Source organism: Psittacula echo, assembly GCF_963264785.1.
Source record: "Psittacula echo genome assembly, chromosome: 9".
NCBI lineage: Eukaryota > Metazoa > Chordata > Aves > Psittaciformes > Psittacidae > Psittacula > Psittacula echo.
The window spans coordinates 2678840-2706209 of record NC_137745.1 but is presented as its reverse complement, the minus strand read 5'-3'; the positions used below and the strand labels follow the sequence as shown (position 1 = coordinate 2706209).

At 38.7% G+C, this 27370-nt stretch overlaps 1 protein-coding gene across 1 annotated transcript in view; it reads right to left on the bottom strand.

The window, feature by feature from the left end:
* The window catches only part of IARS1 (isoleucyl-tRNA synthetase 1), a 109846-nt gene that overhangs the window by 40280 nt on the left and 42196 nt on the right, over positions 1–27370 (bottom strand). Inside the window, exons 14-19 of the mRNA XM_080625790.1 lie at positions 27024–27122; positions 15500–15626; positions 9425–9498; positions 8819–9013; positions 5247–5333; positions 4473–4556 (exon numbers count right to left, since the gene is read on the bottom strand). Coding sequence (XP_080481916.1) covers positions 4473–4556; positions 5247–5333; positions 8819–9013; positions 9425–9498; positions 15500–15626; positions 27024–27122 — 666 coding nt within the window. The remainder of the gene's footprint in view (positions 1–4472; positions 4557–5246; positions 5334–8818; positions 9014–9424; positions 9499–15499; positions 15627–27023; positions 27123–27370) is intronic.

Genomic DNA, 27370 nt, shown 5'->3' with positions numbered 1-27370 from the left:
TTTATAAAAAGCTTTGTACCCACTGCAAACACAGGGCTAAGGAGCAAGGCAAAACAAGCAGATCAAAATCAAAGAGCAGAAATTAATACTTTTAAGGAAAAACAGCATCAAAAGAGAACAAAGGATATACCTCTGATCAATACAAATGTGTTTCAGCTCCTGAAACAGCTGACAGAGCACAGCAGAGGATTCAGGTGATGTTGACTACTATATCAGCAGCAGCCCCTCACACAATCATGCCCAAGTCAGCCAAAGGGGTTCTCATCTATACATTAAATCCACCCTGTCTAGGGAGATCCTCCTCAGGTCAGTCTCTCTCAAGCTGTAAGTTCCTCATTTCACAGAGACAGACACATCCCCAGCTTCCTTGCTAGCTCTGAGTTTACAAAGAATCATCACTATACTTCATCCCATCTTCTTCCTTAAACAACTATTCTGTCTGCAGAGAAAAAGATGTATCTATCAAATTAACTCAAAAAGAAAGCAGGTGTTACCCAGGCATCAAAAAAACTGGAATATAAACTTGATTTAGATACACTTCATTTAATTTTCCAAATATGAAAACCAAACATTTTATTTTAAAGATTTATGTATTTCTCAGCAGAAATTTATTTACTCAGTTTGTCACATCTTATCAGCGTTTAAAATCATGATTCTAAACTAATACATCTTTACAAAGACTTCCATTAGGAGGCTTTAAAATCTTAATGGGGTTTAACACAGCACATTCAAGAATACCAGACCATCAATTTTTCAGGAGAGGGCTTCTTGGGTAAAAAAGAATACATAAAAATAAAGCCGCCAGAGTAAACAGTAATGCAGCATAGAAATAGGCATTTTCAGTACTGTACTGGGGAAAAAAAAATCTTTTAATATTATATCTGAATTCAAATTATGAATTTACAAGAGTACAGAAAAACTAAGCATGATAATGAACGAGTAAGTCCCTAAATTAAACTAGAACTTCTAGGCATATATTTAAACTTCCAATCACAATTATCTGTATGCTTATTACTTTTTATTTCAGAAGTCAAACATAACTTTAATCTTAATACAGAGCTAGTCTGGTCCCAGGGTACACCAAGATACTCCAGGCCTTTTATCAGTTCGGGACTTACCCAAAATAACAACTACTTCAAATATTCCTTCCACTACTTTCCTGCTGAGGAGGCTGCAATGCCAACTAATCAGATCAATGAAGGATCCCCTAAATTGCTAACTGCAATCCCCTAATTGCTTAAGTGAGCAGCACTCACTTAAGAATCCATTGGAAATCTTCTTAGAATAGTTCTTTTCATGAGCAATTGAACTAAGTAACCAAAGTAGCTCTCTAAGGCTACAGTTCTGGTTTTGGGGGGGTTAGGGTTTTTTTGTTTCTGTGGGGGGGAAGTGTTGGTTATGGGGATTTTTTTGTTTAGCTGTGGTTTTAAAACATAGCAGCTCTACACTGCCTTACAATATGTAAAAGTTAAAAGAATAGTAATTTCCTGAATTATTCCAATACAGAGATACTTACACTCATCATAGCAGCCTTCCAATATCTGAAGGGGTCCTACAAAGATGCTGGAGAGAGACTCTTCATCAACAGCAGCAACAGGAAAAGGGCAATGGGTTTAAACAGGGGAAGTTCAGGTTGGATATAAAGAAGTTCTTTACTGTGACGGTGGTGAGGCCCTAGAACAGGTTGCCCAAAGAAGTGGTAAATGCTCCATCCCTGGCAGTGTTCAAGGCCAGGTGGGACAGAGCCTTGGGTGACATGGTCTAGTGTGAGGCGTCCCTGCCCATGAGACAGGGACATCCAGTTGGAACTGGATGATCTTAAGGTCCTTTCCAATCCTAATCATTCTATGATTATATGGAAAGATAAGTAAGGCACCTGATAAAAGAGTTCTATCAATTTAGTTAATACCTAGTGATATTACTCATTGGGAAGAACATAAAACCTTTCTTAAATCAAGCCAGTATTACCAAGTTTTCTAACAACATACGAGAAACCGTTTTGTCTCTCTAAAGCAGCAGTCTATGGCATTATGCTGTTTCTTCTGCATTTTGAGAACAGATTGAGAGGAGAATGTAACACATCACATCTAACAGGAACACTTACCTCAGGATATATGAAAGTAAAAGGCTTGTAAATACTATGACCAGCAAATTCTCTTTCTGACATACTTCAGCTTTGACAGCTATCCAACTCAAGTCATAGGTCTTAGCAATATTGAAATATAACTGGTTTTGACAATTCATAGAATCATAGACTGGTTTGGGTTGGAAGGGACCCTAAAAATCATCTAGATCCTCCCCTGCTGTGGCCAGGGACACCTTCCACCCTTCCACTAGACCAGGTAATTCTTACAGATGTCACACAGGATTCAAGTGTCATGACATCTGAAGCTGGGTTGTTAGATACACTGTGCTGTTATTTCTTCTCTTTGCTCTTTCCATTCAATTCCATATTCACTTCAACAACTTACACCTATATTTTCTGCTATGTATTTATCGAGCAACTGCTGAGAATACCTCAAAGTTGTAGTTTAAAAAAACAATAAATATATATATATATGTACACACACAGATACACTATATTGCAAAAGCTAAAGTAACTCTGCAGGGAAACAGTGCCAAGCTAAAAAACTCAGTAGTAGCTTTTTCTATAAACAGAACAGATCAAGTGCTTCAGTGAGTAAGCAGAGGCAAGTGAATCGCATAGCTCCTTCCATAAATGAACCTAGTCTGCTATGCTTTTTGCTCTCTATGTGGGTGTATGTATAAATAAATGTGACATTAAAGAATGAGTACACAGGAAGAAAAATGAATTAGCTTTTAGAAATAAAAAACCCATGAATAATGGAAGTGTAACTTCTGGTGTTTGAGATTTTTTTGTTTGTTTTCTAAAAAAAGGAAGAATTTTTCCAACAGAGACATCATCTGTGATTTAAAAAACTCCAATTTCAGTAACTCCAACCCTTTTCACCCACATTGTTGCTGCTACCAATTCATTGATATTCTCCTAATACATCTTGATTATTTGTAAAGGACAATCTTGATCAAATTTAAGAAATCCACTCAACTCTCCATTGTAAACATATATCAGAAGACGAATTACTAAGTCTTTAAAATGCTAAAGCTTGAAATAATAAGTTTCACTTCTATGTCTTTTCATTACCTAGAGCATCCAACCATCATCTTCCTGAAACAAACCAAAAACCACGGTACACTGAGCATTCAGTCAGCCCAATCATTACCTTGCATAATTGTAACATACAATTCAACATGTGCAATAGTTTAAAGTTTTCTTATATATAGCAAGAATTACAGGGTCCTTGAGAAACGTGCAAGTTACTAAAATGCCTTTATGGTACCTTTATCTCAAGGTACCACTTCATGCATGTAGTTAGTGCATCTAGCAAAAATCTAGGAATAATTACATTTATATCACAAAATCATAGAATAGTTTGAGTTGGACAGGATCTTAAGATCACGCAGTTCCAACCCCACTTCCATGGGCCTCATACTAGACCATGTCACCCAAGGCTCTGTACAACCTGGCCTTGAACACTGCCAAGGATGGAGCATTTACCATTTCTTTGGGCAGCACATTCCAGTGCCTCACCACCCTCACAGTAAAGAACTTCTTCCTTAGATCTAATCTGAACTTCCCCTGTTTAAGTTTGAACCCATTACCTCTTGTCCTATATTCCTACATGTCCTACTGCTATATATACAGTCCCTAATGAAGAGTCTCTCTGGCATCCTTGCAGGCCCCCTTCTGATATTGGAAGACTGCTGTGAGGTCTAAGCCAGTTAGTATAATTTTAGTTAAGCACTTGAACTGTGTTTAATCTGTTTGGCCAGGACAATACACACACACACACACAACTTGCATATATACAACATATATATACACATTAGGCTGCTCCACTTCTGCTTTTCTGCTTTCACTACTATTAGGGACATATTACATCCTTTCACCAAACAAACACTTTCTTTTTAGCAAATGTATAACAAAAGCATCAAACAAACACTTCTGTGCATTATACACTAATCCTTTCCTAAAGTAGTGATTTAACAGCAAACTAATAGTATTGTGCTCAAAAGATGTTATACAAATTTTAAATGGGTCAGCTCAGACTATTAGCTGCAATAGCAGAGAGTGCTGGCTTCAGTGAAGTATTCTGTACCAAGCGGACACACATTTTCTGGCAAAAGGCCTCCAAGTCAGCACAGCAGCTTTGGTTGTTACCAGCCTTGAGAGAGGTAAGACAAGGGTACAAAAAGTCTAGGAACTGTAACTATTGCCAGTTCTTTTAAGTCATCCACCTTTTCAGCTACTTCACTGCCATAGTCGTCTAAAGTTTCAAACTTAACTTTCTTCCTACTACGAACTGTCAACACCGTACAAGCACTCCTGGTACTTGTCTGCTATGAACAGAAATCCAACCTATCAGATTGTACATTAATTAGGGAAAACCTACCTTAGTGCATCAGCTCCATAACTATTTACAATACTCATTGGATCCGGGTAATTCTTCTTCCTTTTGCTCATTTTTTGGCCATCACTAGAAAAAAATCAGAATATAGGTCTAAGTTCCCAGAATTCTTGTAATACGTGGATAAGGAAAAAAAAGGCCCTTCAAATCCAGCTTAATTTTTCTGTTCTATTTTGTTCTTGGTAGCACAGACACAATTAGATATTAGTACATCATTTCAATACAACTGTTGAGCCCATGACAGCAACTGAAAACAAAACCCAAAAAACCCACAAAACAACCCTAGGGGCTCCCAATTTACAAATCTCAGCAGGAAATGTGCCTTTCCTACCAAAGCTGAGGGAAGATGTACTTGTTTCGAATCAATCCCTCCAGCCAACTGGCAGAGCTTTATTTGAAAAGAAACAGAAACCAATATAGTTAGCTTATTTAAAATTGCATCTAAAACTACATTTATAATCTCCTTTACTCTGCATAGCAGGTATCAGTTATTTCCTAGTCTTTCCTATTTTGAGTTATTACTCATTTTCCCTCTCTAGGAAGGACTAATCCTGCTAGAAAGCACCGAGGGTAGCAGGCAGCTGGGATGTGTAAGGCACCTGAGATCCTGAGGTTTATCTCCTGGAACACCAATATCTCCCTGACAAGTCTTAACAGCTCCAAAGCCCATTTCAGATTTAATTTACAATTTGTAGGGACTTATCTGAAATATTTGTTATCTAAAAATCTGTTAGAGAAAGAAGTGACTGACATACTAACCTGGCAAGAACAAGGCCATTCACAATCACATTCTTGAAAGGAGGCCTTCCAAAAAGAGCAGTGGACAGCACCAGCAAGGTGTAGAACCTGAAACGAGAGACAACATAAATGTCACTTCCTGAAAACACCAAGCTAATGTCTGCATGCCTTTCATTACAAAAGAAAATTTTCATTATGTTGTTTTACTATAGCAAAGTTAAAATCTAAGTATGTCAAACATTTCCATTGCAAAGGCTCAGAAGAGGGGGTTATTGTAGGTAGACATTTTTCCTCTTTGTAGCGTATTGTGCTATTTGCTCAGCTGTGATCCAAGGCAGCTGAAAAATTGTAGCAGTAGGCATTAGGAAGGTTGTGAATAGGAAAAATGTAGCTTTTCCCCTTCCAATACAGAAAATAAGAACGCTGTCCCTGAACAAGTTCCCTATCTGTTCACTATAAACCTCTGAACTGAGGATCCATCCAGAACAAACATGGCAGACAGGACCGGCACACTCTGCGCATGTCCGTCTGTTAACGTGTGTATTCTTCAGCCAAGCAGACTGAAGAGGTTTTACTGCCAGGAGCATAAAACCAAGTTAGCAAAAGTGAGCAGAGCCTCCTTCCATTCAAACAAAATTAAATCAGGCATCACTAGAAAACAGGAGAATGTAGGCATTCCCCACAGCAACAGGCAGTAGGGGTTCCCCCCCACCACCTTTAGGTGTGTTTACAGTAACGCTATAAACTGCCTAGGACTCATTAAGAAACCAGAGTTGGAGCAAGCACAGACACCTATGATTCAGTATGTCAATGATTGTATCTGAGAAACGAAGTAGAGGTGCAAAAGGATGTGATAATTTCATACTCAGGAGGTGGAACCTTCACCAAAGGAGCTATCTACCAGCTTCTGCAACTGCACTGCTAGTAATTACTTTTAAGAAAATAACTGGAGGGTGGGCCACAGCTTTCCTGGTTAAAAATGAATATTACACTGACGATTGCTTAGCAACCTTAAAAGAGCAGGTGACATAGAAAAGCTAATTGATTTAGAATAAGGCACAGGAGGTTATGCCTCAGAACTATGCATTTGCATGAAGATTTAGTGCAGAAACACTTGGGGAGGAGGGAATTCCTTCTGTATTTTCCAAAGTTGTTTTTATCAAAAAGCTGCCTATAATTGCAATAGCATTATTCTGACACTTGAAGGTCCAAAGCTCTGTAAAGGCTGCAGTGTCCATTACTGCATTTATTAAGTGGCTTATGTGACAACTCTGATGCTTACCTCTAACAGGCTTTTAACTCTCAGTCACCTCAATGCACACTGCAGGATGCAAACTCTCTTTATTCAACTGCGTTCAATTAATTAATTTCGTTAATTTTGACCAACACCCCTCCACCAGCAGACAAACACATGCACTCAAGATCCCCATCTCTATTTTTAACCTTCTTAAGAAAACCCCTGAACACAAATATCTGAGCATTTACTCAGATGATCGACACCTCAAGCCTGCAAGACTAACAGTTTGTTACAAACACAGCAGTACTTCTTTAGTATTTAGTTGAAAGTATCTCATTGACAAACTCCCATCACTCCCTGCAAACTGGTTGCAAATTCTCTTACTAGAGGCAGGTGCAATCACAATTAAAAAGAGACAAGTAGAACCAGCTAGAAGAGATTTCAATAGTGTTTGCATTGGGAAAATTGTACATACAGACCACTGGCATTGAAAATAACACATCCGAGTACTCTTCACAAATTTAATATTATTGGCTCTATCAAACCTGATGAGCCTCAGCAATGGGTACCTTAGTTGATGACATTTACAAGACTCTTTGAGATCCTGCAAAGGCTTACACACAATTTTTACAACTCTTCTCATTCTTTCTCAGATTATCCTTTTAAAAAATTCACCTCGTTCACTCTGAGTATTTTAAAGGAATATCTCTGCACCTTATCTTTGAAATATCTTGTCCACATACACGTTTCTGACAACTTCAACATCTCTGCTGCTTCACAATTCACCAAATCTGTCTGCTTCTAGTCATGTCCTTGAGATACAGATATATATATTTATATATACACACATATATGATAGATATGTCAGCCAAAACAATAGTAAAAAAAAACCTCTAACTCCACAAAGACATGTAACTCAACATCACACTGAAAAGCACCATGACTAATAAGGTGTGATATAACCAAACCTTTCTATGATTCTACATAAAATTGTGGAGAGCACAAACAGATGGGCTAGCAAAGACTACTTTTGGGGGGTGCAAAAAAAGAAAATGAGAAAAGAAATCACTATACATGCAAGAAGCCATTTTTAACGAAGTTCATGAGGTTGTGCTAATGCTGAGCTATGTGCAGTACTGCTTTGAGGACCCACTGCAAACATCGTGCATAGCACTAACGAGGTAAGGAGCAGCTATATTCTGACAAGTATTTAATACACCACAAGGAGTCCATGTTTCACTGAGTGAGACTTCAGTGATCCCTCCTTAACTGCCAAACTTGCAAATATAACTTTGTTTGGAAGATCTAGATAATTTTTCGCATCAAAACAAATGGGTTGTGAAGTGAAGACACCTTTAACTTGATTCTTGAAACTTATTTTTCATGTAGCATCATGCCTCAAGTTTTCCTTGCTCAAACTCCCTGGCTTTGAGAGTACATATAAACCCTCTCAACCTCATCAGCATGCAAAAGCCCACCTCTTACTGCTGTCTTTGCGCTGGCTGACTGGTTTGTTGGAGCAGTAGAGGAGTGGGCAAATGGAGGTCATAGAATCATATAATGGTGTGGGTTAGAAAGGACCTTAAGATCATGTAGTTCCAATCCCCCTGCCATGGGCAGGGACACCATACATGTCACCCATGTCACCCAAGACTTCGTCCAACCTGGCCTTGAACACTGCCAGGGATGGAGCATTCACAACTTCCTTGGGCAACCCATTCCAGTGCCTCACCACCCTCACAGTAAAGAACTTCTTCCTTATATCTAATCTAAACTTCCCCTGCTCCAGTTTTAACTCATCACCCTTTGTCCTATCACTACAGTCCCTAATGAAGATTTTGCCAGGCACAGAGGTGAGACTGACTGATGTGTAGTTCCCTGTGTCTTCCATTTTCCCCTACTTGAAAATGGGGTTATATTTCCCTTTTTCTAGTCATCAGGAACTTCACGTGTGCACATTCAGGTTTGTAAGAGGATATCAAACTTGATCTTCCTCTACAGTGGGCTTAAGGTCTTCATTCTCACAACCCCTGCATATTAGTTTATTTAACTAATAACTCAAGTTACTGGATGAAAAAGTTCTACTTGTATATAGTCAAATGTACTACTCAGGAAAAAAACCCAAAAATTCATCTTAAAAGCCTGTCAGTTTACACAGCCAACAACCAGCCTCAAACTTCAAAAACAGAATAAACACGAATTCCAAAACTTTGTCACCAAGCCTTAGAATACCCTGCATTTTACTGAGGGAAAGAAATAGAAATCATACACTTCCCTATATAACATTAAAGGCTCAACCAGATGTAACAGTGCTAGACACAGGGCAATAACACATAATATAGTGGAGGAAAATTACCATCCTCGGGTTTGGTCAATGCCTTCAGCAATGAAGTCAGCAGGGAAAGCATCTTCAAGTTCTTTTTTGTTTTCAAATGGATAATGGACTTGTGCGTAAGGCATGCTTCCACTCTCAAACCAGCAATCAAAAACTTCAGGGACCCGGCGCAGTAAGCCCTTGCCACAGTGTGATGGGATTGTTAGGTGATCAATACTATGGGAAAGAAAAAGATTGACAAATTCTAAACAAAAACAAGAATTAGCACAAAAAGTTAACACAACACTTTTAATAATTCTTCTAAAAGGTCAGCATTTCCTTTGACAATTTTTACTTTAGAGGGTTTTTTAATTTTTTTATATTAACAGTGCTCAAGACAGAAGAAAGGAAAATTGAGGCACATTAATCACAAGTCTTCTTACTACTTCTGTTCTCTTTAAATCTGTTTCCCAGGGTTAGGGAAAGAAAGACAGTATTTCCTATTCCGTTGAGCTATTTTATATAACTATTTTATATTTTATATATTTTATATAACTATATTTTATATATAACTATATATATAACTATATGTTTATATATAACTATAACTATATTTTATATAACTAATTAACAGTCTCTGAGACCAACCTTTCTCGATGAAGGTCAGTGACTTTCACACCAGACAGCTCTTCCAACTCTGCCACTGAACCAATACAAACTACCTGTAAGAAACACTCCAGAAATTTAAACAGTTATTTCCACACAGTAGCAATTTTCTTTCTTTTTTTGTTTAAACGTTAGACAGGAGACTTGTAAGTCAGTCAGTATCTTCTGATGATACAGCTGATACAGCTGAAAAGCAACAAAACTTTTGTACAAGGTCCCCGTCTTCAATCTAACCAAGCATTAACTGATGCTAGAGACCACTGCCCAGATTTAACATAATTCATGTCAGAATAATTGGAGACTTCAAAGAACAAGCATGCTGTCAGATATCAAAAACGGTGGGGTTTTTTTCCCCAAACACAATCACCTCTGAAAATCCAATAATCTTGACTTCTATACAGATAGGAATTCCAGATCCCAGGTTCCTCTTCTGAAGGTAAGGTAAGCAAAGCAGCTAAATTGCTCATAATTGAGTGTAAGTGTTCCGTCCCAGCACACTAAACTGTTCATATCAGTGGCATCTTATTTAAAGTGAAAAGTGGTGTCACAGCTAACAAAGGGGTTATTAAGAAAGGTACACACTTTTCTGGGGTCTATTGCATCAATGAAAATATCACGCTATCTAAAAAAAAAAAAAAGGCAAAAGGATTCAGTAACAGATTTGCATTGATATCATGAAATGTTGATGAAACAAATTATCCCTGACAAACTGCACGTAGGAGAGGAAAAGAAAAGCAAGGCTATCTTGGCTTTATGTTTTAATCAAGTTTAACCCTCCCAGAGCTCTTTGGCCCTCTCTTATGTGGCAGGATTCATGAGCCACAAGCTGCAGTCCCTGTCTGGATTTTGGAGAGCCAGTCCTACATGCTACTGGTCCTATTCCAGATCTGACAGGGAAGGAGTTAAATGTACCGACACAAAGAAGCTGTAAGCAGGCTAGACTTTTTTCATATAAGATAACTTTCTAAATTGCTCTTGGGATACAATAAGTCAGAGTACTGCTCAATTCTTACAGCTAGTCTTAAATAAATGCATATATATACAGACACAGAAATTGTGAATAACAAAAAGGTTTTGGTGTATTTAATCCCACAAACTTGTCATGAATACAGATAAGACAGAAACTCTGTCTGATCTGGTTTTTAAGCTACGATTTTCCTAGTCTGGTTCAACTGCTGATCTGCATTACTAATCATCATCTTTTTTTAATGAAGTAGTTTTGAAATGTATTTTTCCCTTATGTATTTGTCTTATTTTTCTTCACGAATTGAAGCATCACAGTCATTACAATAGTCAAGTACAAGTCTACAGTTTACACAGCAAACTACACCAGGTGACTGATCCCAGTTAAAAACATGCCTTTATCAACAAACTATTTTTAACACAGATCTTTATTCACTGTGTTGGCCCCATAACAAGAGAGCAGGCAGCAGGTACTTAGTTCATCATTGCTGGTAGAAGAAAAGGTTTTAATAGCAGCATGGGTAAAAAATAGCCTTGGATACACCAATTACTTCATTTGAACTAACCTTAATATTTGAGCATACTTTCACACTGTGCTCTGGGTTAAAACCTGCCCATTAGTTGCTGCTTTTTGAATCAAGCATTATAATACTTAAGTAAAATTCTGAATACTGGATGCATCTGCAGAACTGCACCCAGCAGAACATATTCATAGAAATAACCCCAGGTCCACATGAAGAATCCAGCAGTCACCAGAGGAACACAGATACCACCATACTGAATAAGACTATCGCTGTCCAAGTCAGAAGGATGGAGCTACTCTGCCCCAAGGGTAGCTCATTAGACACTTGAAGGCAAGAAAACAATACAGTGAGTAGATGTTAATTAACTCCAATCCCTCATTAGGCTGCTCCCACTCGTTTCTGCAAAGAACAAACAGGTTTATGCCCTCAAATTAAAGCTGTTGCTTTGGATACATTTTTTCAACACCAATGTCTACTTCAGTAGCCTGACCTCTTTCCCTACAAGTCCCTTGTTCCTCCTCCATTTTATTTTTCAGCCACATCAACTACATAGCTAGCTGTATCAACATTTAATAGCAGACAGCAAAGACTGAGATAAACAGGCTGGGACTGGGTGCTGTTCAACTGTTTCAGCATCACTGAGATCTAATGTGAAATCAGAGGTCAAGGTTGAATACTTCTAACAAAGTGAACATTAGCATTATGTCTGGGATTATCCATGTAAACAGGAAGAATAAAGCCACCCAGCAGCATTTGTGGACCTCAGTGTTCCTGTGACATAGCTCTGCAGTCCCTATTAAATAAAAATATTTGCTTTTATTGGTTTGTCATTTCAGCTCTGTTTAGTACCTATAATCGAAGAATAAGCAGTGTTCATATAAAGCAAGAAGTCCATGTAGTGTATCGGTGTATCAGCAAGACATTCTGGGATCTTTAGAAAGCATCTTCTGAATAGAAATTAGAAGAAATGACTGAGAAGGTCAGCTAGAAGTGGCATTCTTAACACAACCTCAAAGCAGACCAAAAACTGACCTAAGGAAGGTCCCTCACCCTTCACAATAGCACAGCTAGAGTCCTCTTCTTCCAAACCTGTAAGGGCACCAGAACTACTGGAGGGTTAATAGTTTATGTATGTGACAAGCAATGAAAGGGAGACTTTCCGTAACATCACTGAATATTTCACACTATAATTTGTATGCAAGTCCCATAAAATTAGCCTATGTCCACTTTACCAATTTGGGTGCTACATTAAAAAAATGTTATTATCTAATCCATATTAAATGTGTTCCTCCACTGAGAAAATCATTTGTATTTGAGAGGTTAATATGAGAAACTGACTGTAAAAATGTGGTAATAAACACAAGCTTTGAAATTTAACTTCCATTATGTGTCTCTACCTGATAACTATGCTAAAAGAAAACTAAAATAAAAGATAAAATAAAACTGTGGGAAACTAGATATTGATTTGTAATAAAATTCACTTTAATACCAATTAATTCACCTTCCTGTATATTAAATAAGGAACTGTTATTACTTTTCCAGGATTTAATATGCACAGCATAATTGCATGCGACAGTGTTCTTTTGAGAACAAGACATGAACAGGCTCTGCATGGCACTAGGCTGCAGTGAAACTGAAGTCAGGAAATTCTGAGTGACTATTATTTCTATATGAGAGCAGATGTCACTTAAGCCTTATGCTCCAAATCAGTTCCAATGGTATTTAGTTTTCAAGTTATATCCCACATGCATAAAAAGAGAGTAAATATTAAAACCAACCCTAGATTGAAATATAGCGTTGTTCAGAAGCCATACTGGACTACTGAAGCATGACACTCCTGGAAGGCATGCTAAGGCACATGAAAAACAACAAGGTGCTTGGTGACAGCCAGCATGGCTTCACTAAGGAGAAATCCTGCCTGACGAATTTGGTGGCCTTCTATGATGGGGCTACGGAACTGATGGACAGGGGTAGAGCAGTTGACGTCATCTACCTGGACTTGTGCAAAGCCTTTGACACTGTCCCACACGACATCCTTGTCTCTAAATTGGAGAGACATCAATTTGATGGGTGGACCACTCGGTAGATAAAGAACTGGCTGGGTGGCAGCACGCAAAGAGTTGTGGTCAATGGCTCGATGTCCGGCTGGAGATCGGTAACGAGTGGTGTCCTTCAGGGATCGGTGTTGGGACCGGTCTTGTTCAACATCTTTGTCGGTGACATGGACAGTGGGATTGAGTGTGCCCTCAGCAAGTTTGCCAATGACACCAAGCTGTGTGGTTCGGTTGATACGCTGGAGGGAAGGGATGCCATCCGGAGGGACCTTGACACGCTTGTGAGGTTGGCTGATGCCAACCTTATGAAGTTTAACCATGCCAAGTGCAAGGTCCTACACCTGGGTCAGAGCAATCCCAGGCACAGCTACAGGTTGGGCAGAGAAGAGATTCAGAGCAGCCCTGTGGAGAAGGACTTGGGGGTGGTGGTTGATGAGAAAATGAACATGAGCCGGCTGCAGTGTGCGCTCGCAGCCCAGAAAGCAACCGTATCCTGGGCTGCATCAAGAGGAGCATGACCAGCAGGTCGAAGGAGGTGATCCTGCCCCTCTACTCTGCTCTCGTGAGACCTCACTTGGGAGTATTGTGTGCAGTTCTGGTGTCCTCATCATAAAAAGGACATGGAACTGTTGGAACAAGTCCAGAGGAGGCCACGAGGATGATCAGGGACTGGAGCACCTCCCGTATGAAGACAGGCTGAGAAAGCTGGGGCTGTTCAGCCTGGAGAAGAGAAGGCTGCGTGGAGACCTCATAGCAGCTTCCAGTATCTGAAGGGGGCCTATAAGGATGCTGGGGAGAGACTTCATTAGAGACTGTAGTGAATAGGACAAGGGGTAACGGGTTCAGACTTAAACAGGGGAAGTTTAGATTGGATATAAGGAAGAAATTCTTTACTGTGAGGTTGATGAGGCGCTGGAATGGGTTGGCCGAGGAAGTTGTGAATGCTCCATCCGTGGTGGTGTTCAAGGCCAGGTTGGATGAGGCCTTGGGTGACATGGTTTAGTGTGGGGTGTCCCTGCCCATGGCAGGGGGGTTGGAACTGGGTGATCTTAAGGTCCTTTCCAACCCTAACTATTCTATGATTCTATGATTCTATGACACTCAGACTCGGGACTAAGAAGAAATGTATAAATATAAGGATAAACATAATAAGCCTATTGGTATTTCTGTCATTATTCAGAACACCAAGCCCTGAGGAAGGAAGGGTCTATCTTCTAAGCTAGACACCATATTGTTATTAAAAACAAACAAATCAAACCTAAAAACACAAACAAATCTATACATACAAGAATACAGACACATTGGGAAACTGGATGGAAAATGAAACGCTATTAGAGGCAAGGAGTGAGAGTCATGTAACCTTTACACAATCTTTCTCAGCTGTAGAATGAAGTCTTGAAATACTTTAGCACAAAACTGAAAGCCTTTTCTCTGTCTAAAAAAACCTGTGACACTGAGAAGGGACTTAAATTAACATTATTTAAAGTTTTTAGATATAAACTGTCAGCCTTCAATATAAACTTTAACTGTTACATGAGAGACAGAAGGACTTGGTCTGCCAGTAATTTACAAACACACTGCATAAACAGAATTCAAATGCCAAGGCGTTCTTAGATACTTAAATCGTAATTGCAATGAGTATCTCCCTCCCGCTCCCAATATCTCCTGCCTATCCACAAGACTTGCAAGAAAGAGGAGATAAAAAATGCTTTATGGTGCACTCTACGCAATAGTGCAGCTTAAGGCAGTAAAATACTTTTCAAGAAGACATTTTCCTAGTCGAGGTCATACACATCTAAAAAGTAAAAATTTTCTCATCAAATGAGATTAAAAAAAAATAAAGGCTTGGGATGCTTCAGAAGCAGTTTTAAACCTTGGTGGTTTGACTTCGAAAAGGGCAATCATCAACACTGTGTAAAGTATTCATTCACTCATGCAGTTATCTTTATGCTACCAACTGCAGGGTACCATACAATTCCAGTCCCCTAATTCTAGCATTCCCATCATACACTTCCATTATTCCACTAGATTCACATTTTTACATTCTGCTTTATATTTGTAGTGATACAGATGTGAATGTAATTTCTTCTATGGTGAACTTGCCTTTACGCTTTCAACTACTCATTTGGCTTGAAGTAATAGACCAGAAGAATCTCAAAAGCAGACTGGAAGGACTGAGTTAAAAAAAAAAGAAAAATCTCTTGCTTGCCATTTCCTCATTTTTTATTTCCATTAATTTACCATCTCCACAAATTCTTCTGGGAAAGATAAGATTAATGCTAAGATAAAACCCAAGAAAAATTGCTTGAAGTTTTCAGGGAAAAGCAAAGGAAACACGTATGATCACACATGTATACATATGCCTATATCTATCACCTACTACAGATAAATATGCACTGTTAAGATATATTAATAGGACTTAAGACTGCAGCAGCTGAAGATGTAACAGCATCAAAATAAGCAATCAGCATACACAGATAAGCTTTTCTGTCAACTGGAAGCTTTTGTTTTCTTACCTCCTCAAAATCATCACTGACCCACAGAGGGATGGGTGTTCCCCAGTACCGATTCCTAGATATAGCCCAATCTCGTGCGTCTTTTAGCCAGTTTCCGAAACGCTTTTCCCTCACAAAATCTGGAACCCTGTTCCGAAGGTAAGAGAAGTATTCTTTTATCATTGCATTCCACTTAAAAGAAAGCTAGTAAGAACGGTTATTTTCATTTCATACATAAAGCAAGTTAATTTCTGCATATTGCATGAATCAGAGCACATTCTATTACAGCACTGGCTGCTGCAAAGCCTGTAGACCTACTGCTGAAAAACGAAGCACCATTTCTCCTGCCTTTCTTTCTTTCTTTGATATTCAGGTAAATTGTAGAAATTAAAATTACGATTTTAATCTTACTCCCTTATGACATTTTTCAAATTCCTAAAGGGGCTGACAAGAAATCTGGAGAGGGACTCTTTACAAGGGCCTGCAGGGACAGGACAAGGGGAATGGCTTTAACCTGACAGAGAGGACCTTAAGATATTAGGAAGAAGTTCTTCCATGTGAGGGTAGCAAGACACTGGCACAGGGTGCCCAGAGAAGCTGTGGCTTGCCCAGAGAAGCCCTGGCAGTGCTCAAGGCGAGGCTGGTTGGTGCTTGGAGCAACCTGATCTAGCGGAAGGTGTCCCCTGCCCATGGTGGGGGTTGGAACTGGATGAGCTTTAAGGTCCCTTCCAATCCAAACCATTCTAGGATTCTGTGAAATACGTGCAACATACAATAAATTCATTGAGGGTGCAACGGTGGCCAGAAGTCCTCAGGACAGTCCACCACTAGAGGACTATGGCTAATGGTGGATAACAGTACTACTGCTCTATTTTACATTCAGAAAAAAAATGCCAATTACTGATTTTGACACTGAATGAAATTACAGTTTCAAAAGGAGTAAAGGCACCAAAAGGCACCTTGCATTATGCAAGAAAATGCAGGTATCTGCACATTACTTTTAGACTTTGAGAATAAAGACATCTCAGGTTGATGTATCCTACAAAACAAGAAACAAAACAAAAACAACTATTTTCACGCTATTTATCATCTACACTTTTAATTCTCCACTAAAAACCAACACACACATATCCCCCCAATATAAAACCCTATCAATGCTTGCTAAAAACTTATTTTGAGCACTAATCGGCTCTGAGGGATGTTACAGACAAATTTTCATCATATGGAAATGTCTTGGAGCTCAGAGAATCTCATGATCCCTGGGTATGCTAAATGGCCTGATGGTTTGATCAGGAGCCAATTGCTTTCTTTTATGATGTATACAATTAGCTATTTATACAATGATTATATAGCAGATGAGGAAAAGCAATGGGTTTTGAGATTAACAATACATTGCCTTCGTGCCTAAAGAAGCGCATAAGAAGACCAACCTCAAATGAAAGAATAATCCTAAGCCAGTGATATTCAGGCACAGAAGCTGTGAATAAACAGAAACAATAATACAAATAACTCTAGAATTGAGTTATTAAGCAAACCATGGCAAATTTTCCTGATGTTGTTTTATCTCAGTGTAACTAGAAGGGCCCTTCCCAAAGTTTGAGCTGGATTTAGAGACAGAGTTTCTAAAGGAGGAGCAGCCAAACTACAGAACACACACGGTCTCTTCCTCCTTTTGTTTTGGAGGCTCTTTGTGTCTATCAAATTTTTCTGAAGAAGAATGATTTTTAATCACAGATCAGCCCCAAGAGTAAAACAGACGAAAGAACCCTTTAGAGGAAAGAGAATGGATTCACATGACACTCAAAAGGGTAGGGCTTGGTTCAGCAGCAAGAGATTTACAATGTAAGAGTGAGCATCCCTAAAAAAAAAAATCTACTGATGGAAGTGAAAGCTACTGTCTTTTACAAGTTTCACCCATGATGATGCCATGTGGAGATCCGAGGGCTTCTTGATGCCAGTATTGTCTCAGGTGGATAAAAACTACTGTTAAAACACTCACTAAATATCACCCTGAAGTTCCATAGGCTCACTAGTTATCCCATATTTACTTTCAGCGGCAAAGTTATCTTCTGTAACATGTCTTCAACAAAAATGTGATATAAAAAAAGATTTTAAACAAAGTTGGTGACTGACATTTCACATGACATCCATATCCCTGAAGCTTAAAAACCTATATAGGCTTTCACAAGTTGTTTTAGAGCGGGACTCATGACTGGTAACTTTTTGTGATGACCTCAAGAGACCCCCTCTCCAAACACAAGTGGAAATCGTACAAAGATCCTTAGCATTTGCCTAACATTCCACTAATGTGGAAAATGTCTCTTTACATCACCCCTGAACTAGTTTCCATTTTTCAGAAGTTGTTAGACTCTGATTAGATAAATTATGAGTCCTATTTAACATAGCTAAAAGCTGAAACAATCCCCTGGTGACATTAGAACACTCAGAGTTTCAACTCTACCTCCTCAAAACATGCATGAAAAATTCATTTTATCCCCAAAGTGGACATTAACCACAAAAACGTATGCGGTGTGATTGGTCTCTCTCAGCTATGAAAGTATATAATTTACCTCTTCCGGTAAAATTGTCTGATCCTGCTACCAGTTTTTACTGGAACATGAAACACAAACCACTTCATCTACTACGAACCACATTTGCAACAATGATTTATGGCTCTTTAGAAGTACAATACAAAGAACACTGACACAGCCATCAAATAAAATAAAAAGAGTCTGTATCTCAGACACATTTTGAGCCCATCACTCAAAGAAACTGTTACTTAGAACAACTGGTTCTTACCACTGCACAGATGCTGCCCACACACCAAACAGCAGATACAGCCTCCAACTGGGAACAAGCTAGAGGAGCTATCTGCAGCAGAGAACAGCCTTGCCACTCACATGGTTCTTTAAGGCTGGAGCCCATTTATTTATTCTCACTAGATATAACTACAGATACCTCAGTCTGACACTTCTGACTTACTACATAAGGAGACAGAAAGAAGAAGAAAAAAAATAAAAATCAGAGGCACCTTCTATTTCAATATTTCACTGGGCTGGAAAGACAGAACAAAGCATTCTCAACCATGTTGTTACTAACACCTGATCATTACGTTACACCAACTCCAGGTTTGCGTTTCTATAGGAGGTTTTTTAATTTATTTTAATCCTCCTGATATGTTCTCAGTATACTTCTCTTGTTAAATCTTAAGAAAGATAACATCCTGCCACAGGTACGTATTATTAGTTAAGGAAATACTCTTCCATCTACACAAAGCAATGAAGGTCTGTTTGTTTTACACAACTAAGGAGAGGGAGGGGCAGCCAGAGCAATGCCATCCCCCAGTGCTATTCTGCTTCCTTTTCCCCTATGCAGGGGAAACCTGCCCTCACCCTGAAACTAGCTATACTGTGTTTAATCCTATCACCCCACTGCCTTCCTCATAATTCCCCATTATATCTTCCATCTGTATTCCCAGGTACAGTGCAGAGAACTGTGACTCTGATAACACTGTGATAAAACAGTGAATCACTACTAACACTGGCCCTTAGCTTTCAGGACATTTGGGGCTGTGTTAAAAAAAAACCTGTTTGCCTCAACCCAAGAGCTGACAGTCCCCTCAAAGTTAATGGTTGCACAGTCTGCCACACACTGACCTCTCGGCATGACAGAAGACTTCAGGGAGACGTCAGAGCAGACTTCCAATACCTAAAGGGGCTGACAAGAACCCTGGAGAGGGACTTCTTACAAGGGCCTGTAGGGACAGGACAAGGGGAATGGCTTTAACCTGACAGAAGAGAAGTTTAGATTAGATCATAGGGAGAAGTTCTTCCCTGTGAGGGTGCTGAGGCGCTGGCACAGGCTGCCCAGGAAAGCTGTGGCTGCCCCATCCCTGGCAGTGCTCAAGGCCAGGTTGGACACAGGGGCTTGGAGCAACCTGCTCTAGTGGAAGGTGTCCCTGCCCGTGACGGGGTTGGAACTGGAGAAGTTTTAAGGTCCCTTCCAGCCCAAACCGGTCTAGGATTTCATGATATTTAGAAGCTTTAAAAAGAGTAAGAAAAAGACAGAACCAAAGGGCCACCCACATAAATAGTCATATTTTACAACAGAAAGATATATGAAAAGCAGCCCTTTTCCATATGCCAATACAGGTGCTTTTCGTGTCTAACTAGGTATCTACCACAAACCCCTTCAGGTTGAAAGGGCAGGTTTCAGTATATTCACTACATTCATATCACTGCATTTGCAGCTGGGTATGACAAGCAAGGTGACGAGTGCTATAGCCCGTTTAGAGCAGTCCACTCCTAATGGCTCTGCACAAATGCAGAACTCAGACAAGTCCAAGCTTCAGCACTAAGCAATTCCACGAGGCTGCAAGTGAAACCCAAAGCAGCAACTTCCCCCCTAACGCAATCCTGCTACAGTTCCTAAAACTGTTAGAAACAGGTATTTTATTTCCCAACTGGCCTACACTTTGTGTTGGTTTTGACCTTCACATTTCTCTGCAAAATGACACAGATAAGATTTCATACTTCTTTCTCAAACACTTAGCAAGGTTAAGGAGTCTGCTGCCTCAGCAGGTCATGAAGCTCTTGATTCATGCATGCAGAATAAGGTGGGGTGACAGCGATTTCTACTTTCTTGGCATCCAGGGTAGTGCACTAAATAAACTCTAGGATGCAGACATTTCAGCAGTTGAAAAGTTGAAGTTCAGGGAATTGAACTTCATAACACAAAGGAATACATAATGATTTGTTGAATCATGAATTAGAAAGATTTTGAATGAAACTACACCAGTCTCAATGATTTGAATGTTGATTTCTGCCTTAATCTCCCCAACATCAAAGCCTTGTTATAACAAGGTTAGAGATTATGAACATCAGTAATTTGCTCCAGATTTGTATGTCCATTTTTGACTGTTTCTTCTCATTTTTTAAGCAGATTTGGGGCCTTGCTAAATTCATGCATTGCTAAGTCTTCTGCACAAACTCCCACATCCTTTCTTGGTAGCTACTCATTTTCTTAGCATCTAAAATAAAAATCTCATTTACCAAGCAAAAAGAAACCCCATGAAGAGCAAAACAAAATCCAGTCCTTTAACAATACTTATTTGCTTATTACAACAGAAACCATTTTCTTTGCCTTCAAAGTCTATATACTACTCAGCATCTGAGTCACACAAGCAAAGTGGGCATGGACTTAAAAATAGCACATTAGCGACCATCTTCAATCCCAGAGCATGAATGGGTGTGCTAACAGCAAGTTACAATGGTTGCTGAGCCAGTGACTTCTCATCACCAATTAACACCAAAGGAACAGCATCCATTAAAATGAGTATATTTGCTTTCTGACTTGTTTCCAGAAGAAAAATGTACAGGATTTAACAAAATAAATCTCAACTATTACATAATCCAGAAGGAAACTTAAAAGGATTAAGACATCTATTCCTTTTCTGTACTTATATTTTGAAGTATATCTCTCCTGCTCATAACAGAATCGTAAATACTGACTTCAACTTACTATTCTATTTCAAAGCTCAGATGTGCTCTGCATGACTTTGCGAGCTGGCTCACCTTGCCCTAGTCAGAGGATACAGAACCTCCATCTCAAAGCAGTACTGTCCCTCTTTTCTGTAAGCACAAAAACCACTGCTGAAATAAACAGCTGTCAAATACTGCCACAGCAGGTTTTGCCTCATACATTTTATCCTCAATTTACCACTAAAACCTGTTTAAGATGTTACATAAAGATGCGCTAATCCTTTCTCACTCTTTACCATTCTTACCATTTTATGACGTTCTTAGAAAAACCACAGTAACTTTATAAATTGCATAAGATTTATTTTATAACTACTAATTTTAGAAAGCTCTTAGCTTATGAATTATTTGAAAAACACTCCCATAAGAGTTAGAGCATAAAGTTGATACACAAAACACTACCTCAAATAGTGTGAATTAGGAGATCTAACACCACATCAGTACACAGCATCTGTTATGTTTGGTTCTGAGAAGATGGTCCCAGAGCTATCCTTTCATTTGGCAAGCTGGTAACTTTTAAACCAACACCTGAAATCAGGAATCACTTGTATTTCTGGAAAGGAAAAAAGTTTTCCTTCCACAAGGATAGCTGATTTGGAACAGTAAAACCAAAGCTAAGTATGTCATTTAACTAAATATGGATTTCTTTAATTTCACACCATAACAGATGGGTTTGGGGTTTTTTTCGGTTTAGGTGTAGAACTTGCTTTTCCTTTTAAATATTAACCAAGCCTTAGAAGAGAAAGTCTCAAATTCCATTATGTTAATTTACTCTAATAACAAGCCTCCTTCAACATGCCCTCAAATTGATTTTTAATGGTTTTTAATTCAAGGAGATAAAATAAGCAACTATTCCTGCCCTTCTGACCCTTTAATTAGCACCCATCTATATCACGGACCTAATTAAACATTGGGAGAGGCAGGAGGAAGGAAAGGGGAAGAGAGGAAAAGTCAGCTGTTTGAAAGCACACAGAATTTCCACTGCAGCGGACTCTTTCTCCTCCTCAATTCATGAAAGCTTATTAGAATGGTGCACAAGCTTATAGCCACACAAGTTCGGGTGGCTTCTAACACTGCAAGAGTATTTTCTGCTTATATGAGGCTTACATTTGCTAAATGAATAGTGCTTTCAATCATTTTGATATAGCAATGTTTTTCTTTGCTCTTTTATCCTGGTTCCCATAGCAACTCACACTTTGGCGTGAGACTGCAATGCTGCTGCAGACTACATCACGGCCCCGCCGCCGTCAGCACCGCGCAGCTGCCTGACAAGCCAAGATGAAGTGAAGCCCTGACCTCCAATTTTGTGATACTCATTAAAAATACCTTGCTAGATTTTGTGTGACCCAGGCACTATGCTAATTGCTATTAAAATTCTTAATCTCATCACGAATGGCCAAAACCCCTACATGCTGAAGCCAGCTTTCACTTTTCTTCTTTCTGCAGTTTCCTTTGGAGTATTTTAACATTTATAGTTACAAAATACTTTTATACAGCATTACCACTTAATATTCACTTTTATTTGTATATATAAATACATCTAAATTCCTGTAACGGTGGCAAACATTCAACAAATTGCACATGCAGCTAGATTTACCAGCTGCCTAAGAACACAGTGCTATAATTTAGTGAACTGACATTTGAAGTCTTTATTTAGTAAGCTGTTCCTTGAAGCAAACAACAAGCTTTTGATGACCATTCACTGGGACTGAAAAGATACCTGCTGCATTCATGACATAACCATCAATCTCTGCTCAAGAGCCTTTGAGTGGAAATAGAAAAATTAGGACACAGCAGAACATAAGCCATCAAAATCAACTGCAACAAAAATTCACTTCTAAACCTCAGCTATGTCTGAAAACAGTCAGTAATAAAAGTGTCTGATTTACGCTGCTCTAAATTAGGCAAACACAAGGCTAAGCCCTGCAGCATTCTTTCTGCCCCACTTTCTCCTGCAGGCAATACAAGAATGGTGTTTTCCTCGGGAAATGTTGCCATCTAGTGACAGTACGTTGCTATACACTTCACAGTCGCTAATGAAGCGAGGACCTCATTTGTATTCCCATTTCCTGAGTTAAGTAAAGTGTGATCGATGACTCAAAAAAGAACAGTAGCAATTTCATGGTCATATTAAAGAAAAAGTTTAAAGTGAACCCTCATACACACATGCAAGATGCATTTTAATCTGTTCAGATAAAACATATTTATTAATGGTAAACTAGGAAAGAGGTAACCCACAAGACATCCTACAAAAAGAAGTAAAAGGAAGAAAACAAAGGACTCAGCTACCGATTTTCTTTAATTATGCCAAAATTCCATTATGCCTTGTAATTCCGTTGCACCCACCAAACTCTGATTTCTCATCTGCACAGGAATTACAAGTTCATAGAACAAACACTACCTTTCTCCTGCAGGTGGGCTCTATAGCGCATCTTCTGCAGACCCTGCCAGCCTCAGGATTTATGGTACAAGACAGGCATCATTTGCGGTCACACCACACCTTTAAAGAGGTGGGAGACAGTTTACTGTCTTAGCAAAGGTGATGGCTAATTAAAGATTAGAAAGACCAAGATCAAAAGCTTCTCAAAAGATTAATGTGTTTGACACATATGAAAACATTTGGTCTTAGGGTGCTGAGTGCTCATACAGGAACAGCAGGAAATGTGTGCAAAAATCAAACTGTGTAAGCCAGGAAATTCACTTCTAGCAAAAAGGCTCTTCAGATGTGTTTTGTGTGGTATTTCCTGTAAGAACTAACAGCTTAAGTGGTCGAAGTGGAAAAAAAAAAGTATTCCTTCAACAAAGGACCTATACATCAAACTCTTTATTACAATGCTTGAATTTTTCAGTGCCAAGAAGATGAAAGAACAAAAGGCTTGGCTTCTTTGAAGTCACTCACTGGCTTCTACCACTGCCTTTCTTCCACTGATGCTCATTTTTCCACTATACCAAGTGCTGCACATCTCATGTAACGTCAGAACAGTGCAGTAGTCTCCAACAATTAAAACTAGGTAAACTTTTCAGGAGTTACTGAAGTAGAACTTTAGGTGAGGAAGGATTTAAAAAAATGAAAATAATTTTCAAAGAGTTCAAAGTTTGTATTTAAATATCAAAATACAGCCTACAGAACCTTTCCTATCAGCCTGCAAGTATAAAAATACTACATACACAGCCAGAAGTGCAAGCTACAACAGTTTAGAAACACAAGGATAAACTGATTCTATGATTCTGATTTTACAAAAATGCTGGCACATTACTCATGCAATCATTCCAGAAAGCTATAGTTAAATTCATTTTGAAAAGTGCAGATACTGTTGCTGGCTTTATTATATTTTGACTACCCATGGCTTTATCACTAGGCTAATTCATTAAAATCTAATTAGAAATGCAATCAGGTTGCAAAGATTGTCCAACTATGTTTAATCTATAAAACGTGCAGCTATTCTTAAGGGACAATATACCTATCAGTCATTCATGGGAATAAAAAAGGCAATGCAGTCAAACTCATTTTGCAAAGGTTAATATAGTCTGAAAATCGTTTATCCCCAATTTTCTCATTTTCAGGACAGGCTGAAGCTCCAGAGAGCCCAAAAATAAATTCTTTAAAAGCTAAGTATTATTCCTGTGACACTTTCAGAGATCTGATCTGTCCAAAAGAAAAAAAAAACAAACAAAAAGTAGGTTTTGGGAAGGACGGAGTTCCCAAAATTTCAACAAATAAATACGGAAGAAGGTTAACATTTACAACACCAACTTAAGAAGTTACACCCCAAAGTAAACTGACATCAATGGGGAACACAAGAAGAAAACCTTAAAAAGTAATGTCTTTTTCTTTTAAAAAGCTAGATTTTGAAAGCTAACTTTATGTAACAAAAGATATCAATATTCAAACTAGTAATTATGAAATCACATACTGGAAATCCGTATTCATATTATCATTACTTAGTGATAAGACATCTCTACTTGTAGCCTTATTCCCTACAAAAAGATTCTCAAAATCTCTAAGACCATGCTGTTTTGAGAGAAGTCCTGAGGAATCAGGTTTACGTTCAATTATGGAATTATGTTAAGACTCAAGAACCACTTAAAAGACAAATGGTGACTTTAATTCCAAGCAAGTTGAGTACTGCCAGTTAATACAACTGGCCTGGTGTTCCCACCCAACCTTTGCAATGGCAGCTCCCACATTTGGTTTGAATCTCCACTATTCAACGCTTAGAAAGAGCACCACTTAAACCCTGAATCAGTAGATAAGGCAGGGTTCAAACTGTTTACTAATTCTTACTAATGTCTTCTGGAAGAGTGGAGGTCACTTAGCAGTTTCCTCTTGAAACTTTGCTTCTGGAAAAGCAAAGCTGATCTCAAACATTCAAACATTTCCTTAATAGGATCACTACATATTTTTTTATGTTCATGTGAAAATTAAGTATGCAGGTCTACTGTCAGCCATCAAAACAGTAAAAGCATCTTGAGGAAGCTAATTAAAGCTAAGAACAAACACTTTCACCCCCTCTCCAGCTTATTTTTCCCCCAGAGAAGGATCACAGTATGACCTGTTATGGAAAACAGAAAGCAACACTTACTAATCTATAAATCTTCTAACATATCCTGACTGGGCATGTGCCTATTAGTAAGCCAACACTGCAGCATTTTTGGATGGTCTGTATCATGGATCACTAACTTTTCCCACATATTTCAGTATTTACTGTGCCTGTACCACGTAAGCAGTTATGCAAAAGCTGCTCATAGAGAATTTAACTGCTAACTACTGCCCATAAAGAAAATGCAGCATAAGCTGTAATTGTTCATTGAAAGTTGAGTCACCTTCTTTAACATCATTTCAGTTGCTGAGCAGAGGCACACAGCCTCCCTACACTACTCATACGGAAAGACTGAATGGCAACTGGAGTAGCACACAGTACAACTGAATAAGGCTGTAACCTCCATGTTTTCCCCACCCAGCCTCAACTTCCCAGGCACAATTATTTATGAAAAATGGGGAAATAAAAATAAAGCTTATGGAGGTGGAGAATATAAGGTCCTTTTGTTCCTAACACACCGCAAAGCCATGACTGACTCTCAAAATGGCTCCCATCAGCAATAATTTCCTCTTACTTCTACTTTAATAGTGCATTCAAATAATCTAAAGTTTTCTGCATAAATTTCACACAAATATTTTTCACACTCCCTGCAGACATATAAAGATTTTGGCTTTGCCATTAGCAGAAATTTTTTATTTAAACCTCTGAAACTGAGCTTACTTATAACTATTTCACAAGCCAGGGCAGCTGGGTTAGGGTTTTTTGGGGTTGTTTTGAGGGAAGGTTGGTTTTTTTTTCCTTCAAATGCACCTATGACAAAGGTGCATTTGTAACAACTAGATGAAAAAGAAAAAAACCAAACCAAAACACAAAACCGAAACACTGATCTAAAAATTCTTTTGGAACAACATATACCAAGAGTTTAGCTGCCTAAATTCTCCTCTCTAGTGAACTCTTTTGGGAGACTTAACTATGCACTTGAACAAAGGTTGATTTTCCTTTCTGTTTTCTCTCACGCTGAACTGTTTAAGATTGTATAACATGATCTGAGGATACTTTTAATAGATCCTGTAATGTATTTCACTGTAAATTATTAACACATATTTAACTTTACACTCTGAAAATGTATTTGTCCCTAGGTTTCTACACAAGCAAAGAATACTTTCTTGAAACAAGAAAGGAACAGTGCACAAACATGTTGAAGCACTGGGCTGCTATGCAATTAAGCAGGTTGTATCTGTTGACTATCCCACTGCTCCATCAGCTTGAGGCATGTTTGTAAAATCAGAGGTAAAACACTATTTAAAACTGGTTACGACCCCCATTCCAATAACACTGGCTCAGAAAGACAGAATGGAAATCTGTAAGTTAGCACACTAAAGGTGAGATAGAGCTTTGTAGAGTTCCAGCACTCACATCCCCAACTCTGAGCAAAGAAACAAAAAATATGAATGCAGGAGACATTACCAGTAGCATTGGGCATTATTCTCCAGTAGCTTCTCCACCATGTGTTCCACTCTTACAAACCAGCTTGGCACAGCTTTGTATATCAAGGGAGTATCTGACCTGTAGAGGGAAAGTGACAGGGAAGGGAGCAAAAACAAACAAAAACATTTTCAATGCTACATTATTTATAAAGTACTCTTCAATGTAGTTTTTTTGTACACAACAGTCCCCTCTCCATTCACTGAATTCGCTGTTCCTGAAATATTATCACAGTTTCAAAGGTTGGGCTTTGTTTTGTTTTTTAAATTACACAAACTGTTACATTGAGCTCCTATTTAAAAATCACATCCTGAATAAATAAATAAAAT